Source organism: Sturnus vulgaris, chromosome 15 (genome assembly GCF_052056855.1).
Source record: "Sturnus vulgaris isolate bStuVul1 chromosome 15, bStuVul1.hap1, whole genome shotgun sequence".
NCBI lineage: Eukaryota > Metazoa > Chordata > Aves > Passeriformes > Sturnidae > Sturnus > Sturnus vulgaris.
In genome coordinates, this window is record NC_142257.1 from 4,847,765 (window position 1) to 4,860,108 (window position 12,344).

The 12,344-nt window shown below is 43.3% G+C and overlaps 1 protein-coding gene across 8 annotated transcripts in view; it reads right to left on the reverse strand.

The window, feature by feature from the left end:
* SGCD (sarcoglycan delta) overlaps positions 1-12,344 on the reverse strand; it is a 314,769-nt gene that overhangs the window by 36,993 nt on the left and 265,432 nt on the right. For all 8 annotated transcript variants that reach the window (XM_088173550.1, XM_088173554.1, XM_014875970.2 and 5 more), the window contains one exon: positions 3,085-3,157. In XM_088173550.1, coding sequence (XP_088029676.1) covers positions 3,085-3,157 — 73 coding nt within the window. The remainder of the gene's footprint in view (positions 1-3,084; positions 3,158-12,344) is intronic.

A 12,344-nucleotide genomic window follows, 5' to 3' on the forward strand; every position in this document is an offset into this window, starting at 1 on the left:
AAATGGACACTGAGCAAAGAGGATGGCCAGGATGATGAGCACCTTAAAGAGCAGCTGAATTATCAATGCAGCTCGATTATGGAGACCATTCCTCAGGCAAAAGGCAGAAAGTCTGCTGAGAACAAGTGTCCTGTCACCTGGAGGGTGTCAGTTGTGGTGACACACGGGGTGTGACTGAAGGCCCTGGGGACACGGGAGGAAAAGCAGGAGCAGAGATGAGTGGCAAGTCCTGCCTGTCCTGCTGGGGTGTCTGTCTGTCTGTCCAGAGAGGAGGAAGGGAAGGAGGACATCCTGGCTCCCAGGTGTGACAGGAGCAGCTGGTCTCCTCTCTTTGTGACAGCAGCAGTTGCTGCCACCTCATTTTGAAATCTAACAGGGGAACAGGAGTGGGCACTGACAAGAGCACAGGGAGAAATCACCAACACATCATCATCCTTGGTTTAGGATAAAGATGGAGGCTGGTGGTGCCTGGGGGCAACTGCAGCAGCTGAATGTGCACTTTCCACCTGAGAACTTCAGCCTAAGCAGAAAAGAAAGCACAATTTATTGCAGAAAAAGGGCTTTTAGAGACAAGGCAACTACTGAGTGCATGATTCCACTGCTGCTTTCCCAGCAATGTGTGACAGCTCGGGGCCCATCTCATCCAGCCCCATTTCACTGCAGCATCTTTGTAAATAGGCAAAAAGGACACCTTGTGCACACACTCTGCTATCAAAATAGGAAAGAGCCAAAAAAATCTCCCCTCAGAGTAAGATTATTTTCACTATTAACTCTGTACTGCCCCCAAAAGGCACCGTTTTACCTAAGAAGCAGCCAGTGATCCAACATGCAGGGAGAGATGGATGGGTCTATTTGGGGAGCAGTAGAGTATTTGTTCTTGGAAAAACTTGCTTTCCCTACACACTGCCACCATTGGCTCTATTCTTCTCAGGATGCTGTAAAAACATTTATTTTTGCCAAGATAAACTTGTCAGAAACACAGAAAATATTTTGGGACTTTGCGGGACTTTTTCCTCCTCAGGTAAATTCTATTCAATAATTTTCCTAAAAAAAAACCAAAACAAAAAATACAAAAACTCCAACAGATTCTATAGAATTTTTTTCATCCAATCCACTAATTCAAAAGGAAATCAGTTACCCAACAGCTCTCCACACAAAACAAGTGAAATAACAACATGAATTTAAAGTAGATCAAATATACCAAATCAATCCCTTGCATGGATACTGCCATTAATTCATTTCAATTTCATTTAGCTTAATTTGCTTTGGAACAAAAGCATAGTCAATCAGGTTAAGGCCCTTTTAATTCACATTTTTCCCTTCCAGTACAACATCCTACACTTATTTGGATTTCTCCCCCTCCCATTTTAGCAAAGTCTTAAATAATCACAAACTTGGACCTAAATCTTCCATCTCTTTTGCACTACTCAAGACCTGGTTTTGTAAATTTTGCAGATTGGAGATTTTAACTATGATCTTGCTTTTTTTTTTTGGTTTTTTTTAAATTAGAATGTCAGTAAACACGAGCTGTGTAGAAAGCCTTTGTCCCCTGGAGGTCACCTAGAAATCCATTTGCTGGTGCCTTTGTTTACTTGCCTTTTCCAGGGAAATGGAGAGCCTTGCCCACCACTCCCTGCCCTCACATCTCCTTTCCCCACAGCAGCTGCCCTGCCAGTGAGTAAAGACCACATTTCCTCTTTTTTTAAAGGAAGAGCCAAACTGGGAAAACCACGAGGCAGGGTTAAAGTCACAGCCTGGAGGAAGAGAACAAACTCCATAACAAACCCAACCATGCCTCCAGTGCTCTTGCTGTCTGACAGATGATTTCCCTGAGTGGGAAATTGGAACGATTAGAGGGTTTCCTGGGGGAAACTGAAAGGTAGAGACAGACCCAAGGGAAGGCAGATGGAATATTCCCCATCTTCCCTGGTATCAGAGCAGGGAATCCATGGGAGGTGCTCTCTCTCTCAGCCCCTACATCTGCAGTAAACCTGCAGTGCTCCTGCTCAACTTCAGCTGGCTCCAGATTGCTCCATCCCCAGCACTTTCCAGCAAAGGACAGTTGGCAACCCAAGATTTAAGGACAAAATATCCTTCTGCTTATTTTTTTTTTTTAATATTTTAAAAAAGATTTCTCCCTCTTTTTCTAAGGAGGGATAATTGGAGTATTGAGGCATACCCTAAAGCACCCTTGGTCAGAAGGTATCAGGAGATTCAGTCAATAATTTATAAGTCATGTGATTAGTCTCAAGATTGCTCCATCCACAGCATTTTCCAGCAAAGGACAGTTGGCAACCCAAGATTTAAGGACAAAATATCCTTCTGCTTTTTAAATTTTTTATTTATTTATTTATTTAAATATTTATCTCTCTAATTTTCTAAGGAGGGATAATTTGACTATTGAGGCATACCCTACAGCACCCTTGGTCAGAAGGTATCAGGAGATTTAGTCAATAATTTATATGCCATATGATTAGTATCTTTCCAAAGACTAGCCATCCAAGTTAACCTCTAGTGCCACACTTTTTAAATAAAATTGTTTTAAAAAATAAAATAAATATAACGCCTGGCCTTAGCTTGAGGGCAGAGCTGGCTCCCAGGGCTGTGCTGTTTATTCCCCCCTGGCACAATGCTGTCAGCAAGTGGCATCTCTGCAAGTGTCTGCAGTTCCACACATGCACAGCTGTGCCCTATGAAGGTCAGGGTTTGCAATTCTGCAGGACAGATCATACTGGAGAGCATTATCCTTTAGCCTGCTGCTACTCCTTGTGATCCAGCACAGCCTTCAACCTCCCTGCACATCCAGGAAAAGATTACTCTAGTTTTTTTCCAAATGCTGAGCCCAGGGTATGCAGAGCATGTTACAGAGCAGAAATGCTGCTCTCATGACCTGTGTTTGCCTTTAGTTTGGTCATATCACATGTAAATATGGCAGGTCCCTTCTCTCTCATGGCATCTTCTCTTGTGATGCCTTCCAAAGAGAATCCCCAAGCTCTTATGTAAAAGCAGAAATAATGCCCAGCAGAAAGCACAACTCCAACAAGGCTCCACTGAGTTACCATTAAACCATATTCCAAAGTTTACCTTAGTTCCTTGAAGGGGTCTGCCCTGACATTGGGAGTTTCTATAGATTTAGGGAACACTGTGCCTTCTGCTCCTGAAATCACAAAACAAAACAGAAGACAAATTGTAAACATTATAAGCTGTTATCAGGGGAGTGATTGTCAAATCATACCTAGGTGCAATTTAACCCATTGCTTGACCCCATGTTTTTCTTGCACATCCCTTCTGTACCCAGAAAAGCCAGACCTTGTTCATCTGCAATGGGCTGCCTTGATTTGCCTGTAAACTTCACTTCTGGCTGGAAAAGTAGGTGCTTGCACCCTGACTTGGTTAGAGTCTGCTGACCCAGCTGATGCAGGGAGCTTAGAAAAGATACCCTTTGCTAACCAGGCTTCTAATCCAGCTACAGCCCTCATTAAAGTACCTGGATCCATGTTACAACATTATTTCTTTCACTGGGCTCTCAAAGATACTCAAGGGAGAAAAGCAAATTTTCAAAAACTTGATCCCTGCAAACAGCTCTCCAGTCAGGCTGTGCTCCTGCCTGGGGAAAAGGAGGGAGGTTCACCCTCATGCAGGGCACCACAAGCAGACTCTGCTCCAGTCCCAGCCTGGCCATCAGGTCACTGTGTGACTCAGAAATTATTTAACTTCTGCTCATTCCCCCTTCTCTCAGAGACAATGGAGAAGATGCACTGCCCCATTTGCTGACTGGCTTTAGAGCTGTGAACTGCTGGGTACTATAAACAGCTTGTCCAAGTTCCAGACCACTGCAATTCTCTTCATGGCCACCTGTACAGCCCAGTTGGGCCATTTCACCCAGCCATCCCTGAACTGGGCCCATATTTTGTCATCTCTCTTCTCTAGAAAGATGTGCTCTCCTCATATCACTGCTGTAAGCCAAATCCCTGCCACCCTCTGGCAACCCTTTCTACTAACTGCTCATTTAAAATGTGCATTTAATCTGAAATGGTCTCACTTCATCTTTCAGCCACTGAATCTCCTTGAGTCCTCGTGTGCCAGCCAGCCTTGCATGAGGAGACTTTATTTAGACACTGATGGTGACCCGACCCCCCCAACCTGCTCTGATTCTCTGAGAAGTTCTGGGCTTTCTGAATCAATCACTGTGCAGCAAATCCTCTGGACTTCTCACGGGGTTTTTTTTTCTGAATCTGTTCTACTTTTAAAATGCTCTGTTGGAGCACAGGAGTCCCCAGGTGCTGTCATCGACTCTGCTGCAGAACATCACGTTCCTGCTCCCACTGAAACTCCCAATTAAAACACAGCTGAGAGTGGCACTAACTGCCTCACACACAGAGTGCACTACAAATTAATGTTGCTGTTCTCCAATATGCAGCTGCCAAGCCAATGAGAAAGTATGACCTATATTCTTAAATTTAAACCTGTGGTCTTGCCTTCAGAAGCACTGTGAACAATTAGTCACTCGTTACCTGCAGACATCACAGCAATTTCAGTGTCAGCATGCAGACAGTGCTGGTGGCATTTTTTTTTTATTTCTTTAGATTTTACTCTGATAAAGTTATTGGTGCAAACTACAGATCCTGATGAAAAGTTTCACAAGTACTGTTTTGAGAGCACTCCTAACACATGCTAGTGCAATATTCCCTATGTGCAGTTTGAAAGTCATCATTGCAGAATAACAGATGTTCTGAGATGGTCCAAAACATGTCAAGACAACATCCTGCTGTAACTGCTGCCATAAGTGAAAAACACCTACGGCTGCATTACTACACTGCACTGAAATAAATTAACTAAGCTGTACCACTGTATTAAAGCAAAAAAAAAAAAAAAAAAAAACAGAATGAAAACAAGCACTCTTACATTTATAAAAATATTCCCCAACTCCTTTTAACCCAGAGAAAAAGTAAACTCCAAGATGATAATAGCAGCCTAAAGTTTGAAGCTTTATACTTGGGGATTGAAGCTGATCCTGTGGCACAATACAGATATTTAGCTTTTAACTTTACTATAAGCTTTCATTGTTACAAGTTGTCATAAGCAGCTGTAACTTGCCAACCATGAAGGTTGTTACTATCAGATCTGTCCTCTCTCAACAGTTTCCAAATGATTTAAATCTCTGCTTTATCCAACACGATTGCCTTGGCTTTGCAATGAAATGTAGCAAAACATCCAGCCTGCACTTATCTGCATAATAGAACAGTGATTTTTGAGGGAAGGAAGATGAGGAGGGGCAGATGGAGAGATGCACATAGATATTCTTGTACCCTTTCCACCCACGTGGCTTAAATGGTGCTTTTATGCTGGGTATTTTAATTAATTTTTAGACACCTTAAGTCGGATACGCAAGTCATGCAAAAATAACTACCTCCCTGTAACCAGAAGTGCTTGCAGAATAAGGAGAAACTGTGACTTCTTTCTAAACTTGGGGGTTTCCAGGCGTTCATTATTTAGTTTAAATGCAGGAAGCAACTTTGGAAACAAGGTCAATGAAAACCCCAATGCAGTCATTTCAAGGAGGTTGAAAATAAAAGAGCTGGGTATTCATTTCCACCATTTTCTTGTTTTCCCTTCCCTACACAGTTCTCAAACCCTCTTTCCCCATCTCCCTTCTTGCCAGATCCATTAAAAAGTGTCTCATGCACTGGGAACAGGAATGAGATTTCCAAACACTTCTGTTTCTCTCCTTTGATCCGAATTAGAAGCAAACGCCACCTGCCTTGATAAGGCTTTCTGCCTTGACTGCCTAATTCCTTAATATTCTTCTTTAATAACACAGAATCTCCCGAAGGGCCACTTGTCCCTGCCACAGAGCAGGACATCAGGCACGAGGGGATGCTGAGGGTCCAGGACTGAGACATGCCTCCCTTGGCTCTGGCTGTCAGCAGCTGAGAGCTCCCTTGAGTTGGCAGAGAAAGTTCATCAGAGACATGATAAACTTTCCTCCCCTCACCTAATCCTCATCCCAAGTGTCCCCCTTTCTGCAGCAGGGGGCTGATGGATGAATTAAACACTCTGCAGAAGCTCCCCCTTTGGTTTCACCTCACTGCCTGACAATTTCAGAAAAGAACCATCCTCTTCTTCCTGTGCTACTGGGAATTTCCTGGACCTCAAACATGCCTCATCCCTCCAGCCCCCTCTATTCTACACTGGACAGTCTCAGCCTCTGCCCGGGGGATCAGCAGCTCCCCAGGGGGAAAACTGCCTTGGACTAATTCACCTCCACTGAATATTCGTGTCAAAGTTTGGCTTTTGGCCACCGTGGAAGTCCCCAGCCAGGCTTTGACAGCATCAGTGTTGGATGGTGCTGAAAGTGAAGGCTGGAGGAAATGACTTCATTTAGTGGTTTCAGGAGCACAGAATCACTTATGTTGGAAAAGACTCTGAAGATCACGAAATCCAACTGTGACTCAAGGCTTTGGCAAAAAAGAGGAAGGAAAGTTTGAGGGAAATGTGCTGTTGTCACTGAATTGGGCTATTCTGGCTCTGCTGAGGAAAACTGGGATGTTATGGAGTAACAAGTGATTGAAAATGTGAAGTCCAAGGTCATGTGCTTTGAAAGTAGTAAAATTCTTCTGCATGTTGGAGGCTTCCAAGGTATAATATCCCTGGATAAAAGCTGAATGCTACTCATGATTCATGGCAGTGTGACAGAGCCAAAGAGAAGGCAAACATGGCATTAAACTGAAAGGCAAGAAGAAAGTCTAACAGGAACACACAAAAAAAGAAAATCACATTATTTTAAGAATCATCAGTGAATCCTCAAACTGTTGTGTGCCTCCCCTGCTCATCCCCAGTGAGGAGAGTGTACAGAGAGGAAAAACTGTCAGGACTGCACAAACAGAAGTCTGTCCTACAAAAGAAGCCTGGAAGGACTTGGCTTTGTAGCTGAGCAGCATGATGTGCTGAGGAAGGATACTCATGCTGTGCATAAATACATTAGGAGGGTAAATAACATGAAGGGAAAAGAACCACTGGCTCTAAGCCACTCTTTATATGAGAGCCAGAGCTTATATGAGTGGCAGTAAACTGGTCCTGAGTAGATTTGGGAAGGAAAGTGAGGGTTTTCTACAAAAAGAGGAGCTACAAGGGGAGCAGCTTTTCCCATAGATGGGACAGACAATATGACAGATCTGACAAATTCCTGACTGGAAGATCTGGTGTCTCAGAACCAAGGGGCAATATTTTCAGGACCAGCAATTTCCTTCTAGTCTTGCATTCCTCTAGTCTTATTTTCACAGTCCTCTACCTGAGAAATGATGGGTTTTGGCAAATGGTATTAACAAACAGCTCCAACAGTTCAAGAGTCAGCTGCTACAATCTCCCTTTCCAATCAAAGCTGCTTTATCCCTCTTCCTCTTTTATTCATTATTGTACAACACAGTTTCTGCTTCCTGAATTATCAGTTGGCAAAACATTTTCTATCTGCCATGGAAAATGCATACAGAAAATTTCTATTTCATTGCAAAGTACTGAATTTTTTTTTCATCATATGAGACTTGCTGCTGCATCTAAGGGTAACTTATGTGCAATCAGCCAAAGACAGAAGAAAACAATAATATAATTAGTATTTAAACACACTGTACTGTACATCCCTAGGCAATAAATTATTCTTTCTCACAGTATTATATCAGAGAGGCTTCTATTATACTGATTTCCTCTTCTGACATTGTGTAATTTACCACCGATAAATGTTCATAAACAGTTTGACTGAAAAATCCATAAAGCCATTTCAGCTTTATTTTAAGTCCCATTTAATGTCCTTCAAAAATGATTTCATCAATGTGTTTCCATTAGCTGGTTCTCTGCCCAATAACTTAATTCCACACAATCAGTCAGGAACTTAAAAAGCATATGACAGGATCTACCTCAAGTATTTGGAATCACATAAAGATTCACTCTGAGAGTGTTTTGGGTTTTTTGGCTTTTTTCCCCCCTTTCAGTGCATAAGGTGTGGGGTGTCAAAGACCCCTGTAAGTGTTCACCTCATTCAAGAACAAAAATCAAGAGTCTCATGGCAAGAGAACATCTCCAGTCCAGTTTTAGGGTTTGAAATGGAGGAGCACAAATGCCCCAAGAAAGAAACCTCAGCTGGAAGATGCAACAGATCCAACCAGAGGACCACAGGTATTTGTGTTCAGCTTCTCCAGCTGCCTCTTGCTGTCCCTGGGTGCTGCAGAAGCACCTGAGCTGCATGGCACTGTCCTGGCACCTTCCCTGGTGCCAAGGCAAGGGCAACCCCTGCTCCCTCTTGGCAGAGCTGGGACCCAGCCATTGTAGCAAGACACTGATCACAATCCCCTCCCTCTGCACAAAACCTGCTCTGGGCTTCCCCTGCTCTCTGCAGAGAGAGAGGAGCTCAAATGCAATGCAATGAGAGGTATTTTTATACCAACAATTAATGCTCCTGCTATCAAGGGGAGGTGTCAATCAGCTGAGCAGCTCTTGGGGCTGAGCAGAATGCAGGGAGACATCAGGTTTCCACTCAGGTGCAGATGCACCTGGTTAGCTATTGCCCAATTTCATTTTTCTTCTCAGACAACACATTTCTTTCTCACTCGATTTTTTTAGTGACAATTACAGACCTGCAGCACACTTTTAGTGTTGTACATCACTGCTTTCAAATGAAAGTGGGGTCTCAGAGGCCTGTGATGAACCTGGTGATAAAGCTGGCCTTGGTGTATCTTCTCTTTAGTGCTCTGCCTTATGCAGGACTGTGCAAATGAGGGGGGAGGGAGAAGGACTTGCTGTGATTCTTCTCCAGCTGAAGTCACGAGGCAATGTATAGTGTGCTGTTAGTCTCCATAAACTGCTTTTATTCCCACTATTATTGATCAGGACACATTGAGCAATTTGTTCATGAAAACACCCATCTGAGGAGGTTCTCTCCTCTGCAGGTCTCATCAGATAATATGTGACAGCCTCAGAAAGTCTGTGCAAACAGATGCCCAGGAAGTAAATCCAATACAATGCAGGTAAAAATTATTTGTGACTGCTTCTTCTAATTCCAAGCTTTAAAAGCCTTATTCATCCTTAATTTATGTTTTTAAGTGGGTGAGCATAGTAATTGCTGTTGCTCCCCTTGAATCCCATTAAATCTGAAATCAATAAGAGCTCTATTTCAGGGTCCAATAATAGCCTGGTTAGGTTAAGCCAGTGGATTGAACAAAAGCCATAAAGCTTCATTCACGTTTCTTTCCAGGATCCTATAAAAATAGCTCATTGCAAAGGTCTGTCTGTCTTCCTTTTTTGTCTAAATGCTGGGGAGTTGTTCTTTTAAGGGCAATCAAAAAATCTTGAATAATAAGAGCAATAATGGGATCAAGTGCAGCATCAACAAAGTGTTTATAATAAAAATGTAATATAATAAAAAAAAATGGATTCTGTTGCTTTTATTACAGATTATTTTTAGCTCTTGGTTTTGGCACTGTATGCACACAAGGAGTGAGCCAAGCCTTAGGCACTGGGCTGTGGCTGAGTTAAGCCAGACAGGAACTCCTTGTGACTCCAGCCCTGGCGGGTGGAGGAGAAACAATTCTCTGACTCAGAGTCCCAAAAAATCACTGGAGCCTGGGTTTTAAACTGGAAAATATGGAAACAATGAGATGAGCTGCAAGCTCAGAGATGAGCAAGTGGGTCATTAGTGATGTGTGTGCCTGTAGTCACCCCATCCTCCACAGCCTCCCTGCCACGGCTCATTTATCTGAGGAATACAAAGGGAATAACAGAACAGAGCACCCAAACTGAGAACAGACATAGGAAAAAAGGTTGCTACAACTTCTGCTGACCTCTAGATATTTCCCTCTTGACTAGTTTTGGGGTCCTTCAACACTTTTCCTGCAGCTCAACAATAGCAATGTCATCAGTGAATTCCTTTGAAGCTCCTCTCAGCATTCTTGTGCAAAGTTGCAAAGGAACTCAGGGGAGCACCTGAAGTGGGAATACACAGTGGAAATTTATCATGGAGAATATTATGTGAGCTTCAAACAGATCAGCTGGGGAGGACACTTAGGAAATAAAATATAAATCTGCCACACTTTTAAACTTGATTTTAGTGTTTGGTAGGTGTACAGTATGTTTCTTTCATAATCCTTGTGACATTTAATCAATATTAATCTGATGGTGGATGATTCCTCTCTTTCCTTAAACAGGATTAAGGGAACACAATCTGAACACACATTTCAGCCTGGACTCGAAGGCTATACACTTTACATAAATGCTATCCTTTCAGCCTGGAATGTACTTTAAGTAAAAGCAAACACAAAGAAAACTCCTCAGTATCTCTCTCTCCCAACACAGATTGTTCTTGCCAATAAAAAAACAAGTTTGCAATCTGGGCGAGTGGATTTTGGAAAAGGAGAGCAATGTTGGTTGGATTTCCCATTAAAAAGAATGCAAAACAGCATCATACCTATTGCCCTTAAAGCAGGGGAGCTATCAGAAGTATTCATTCAAGAATTGATAATTTTAATTTCTTCACTTGCAGAATGGGAGAAATACTTTATTTGAAAGAGAACATCCAAAAATTGAATCTCAGCCTCTGGGACAAAAAACCAAAACCAAACCCTAAAACCACCCAATTCAACTAAATCAGGTTTCTTTTCTATACAGCTTTTTAATTCTCTGTCACTGCTGATCACAGGTTAAATCACTTTGTGACCCCTGCTTCTACATGGATACAGCAACAGCACGATTCCTAGCTGAGAGAAAAAAAAATTACTTGTGGCTTTAACCACTGGTAGTAAACATATGTTTCTGCCCTCCACTACTCCTTAATTTTGCTAAACATAATTTTTTCCCATAATCACAGCTCTGCAACGAGCTCAAGGGAATCTGACAGAACTGTGCTGCCACAACTGAGAGCTGAAGACAGTGGAGGCTGTTCCCAGCCTTGCTAGTGCCAGTGCTAAACCCTGGGATCTCCATTTGTCAGCACATTTCCCTGCTCCCCTCCTTTCATTCCCTGTCCCTGTCCCTTTCTGCAGGACCAAGGACTACACCACAGCCTGGCAATTGCTCTGGGACTGCACCAGTGCTGCTGCCTAATTCATTACCTGTGGGCAGGGAGCTGAGTATTGCAGCTGCTTCCCAGGGAAGTTCAAACATCTCCAGCAAAAGGTCAAATGCCTGTCCCAGGCTGGCAAGCCTGGCTGTGCCTCGTTCCTGTCTCTGGCTGAGAGCACAGAAGGGGCTCTGGAGCAGCCTAGGCAAGCTGGAGCTCATTTGCAACTGGGTGAACTGGGAAAGGGCTGTGGCTGCTGATGGTGCAGTTTGGCACAGCAAGGCATCCCAGTGAGGATTCCCAGAGAAGTTCCCTGTCCTTTGGGTTAAAGTCACCTTCCCCTCCACTGCCTTTGTAAAGCAAAAGGATTAGAGCAGGAAAATGTCTTGATTTCATAAGACATGTCTCCTTCTAGAAGGCCACTTACAGACCTGTAGCAAGGACATGTTATTCAGGCAAGTGCCCAGAATCCACACTACAAAGATTGAAGCTTGACATTTACCTTCAGGCATAAAGCTGCAGCAGACAGTGCTGAGACCAGAAATCTCAGTTTCCTCTCTGGGTCAGGCCTGATTTCAACACTTGGCTACCAGAGTTGTTCCCTCTGCCACAAACACATCAGCAAAATGCCATTTTGAAATCATAATGGCCGCTGTAAAGGGCAACCATGCACGTCCTGACCCATAAATAATTGCTGCTGAAGAAGGGTACATGATGTAAAAACGGGTGGTAATTCCTGGAAACTGTTAAATTTCTAGCTTACCCCACCCCCTGAAATGACTGATACCAATCAAATACCTCTGGGGATTATTTAATGAAATAGAACTACTTTTGCAGTCATTATTCTGCTGTAACTATTGCAGCAAGCAAAAGCTGAAAAGGACATGCCAAGAAGCCAGTAAAGTTTTAATATGGAGGAAATGTGAGCAGAGTCCTCCAACCAGGCTGGCACTGCAGCCACAGCTCTGCAGGGCTCCTGCCAGATCAAGCTAATACATGGAACCTTGAAAATGTTTGTAGATGGGAAGCTCAAGGCAGCTGGGGCAGCTTACACAGATGTGTTAGCTCTGTCACATCCACATTAAATCCTGTTCTCCTCCTGTCCAAAGTGAAGGACATTATTGCCAAGGCTTTTTTAACCCTTCCAAGAGTAACAAGCCACAGCACCTTGTGTTCTGTACATGCAGAGCAGGTTCCTGCCTCTGCTCCCAACAACAGCCCCAACTCTGCCATTTAAAAGATCTCTCTACAGTCACAGAGTCACAGAATGATTTGGCTTGGAATGGACCTCAGAGACTAT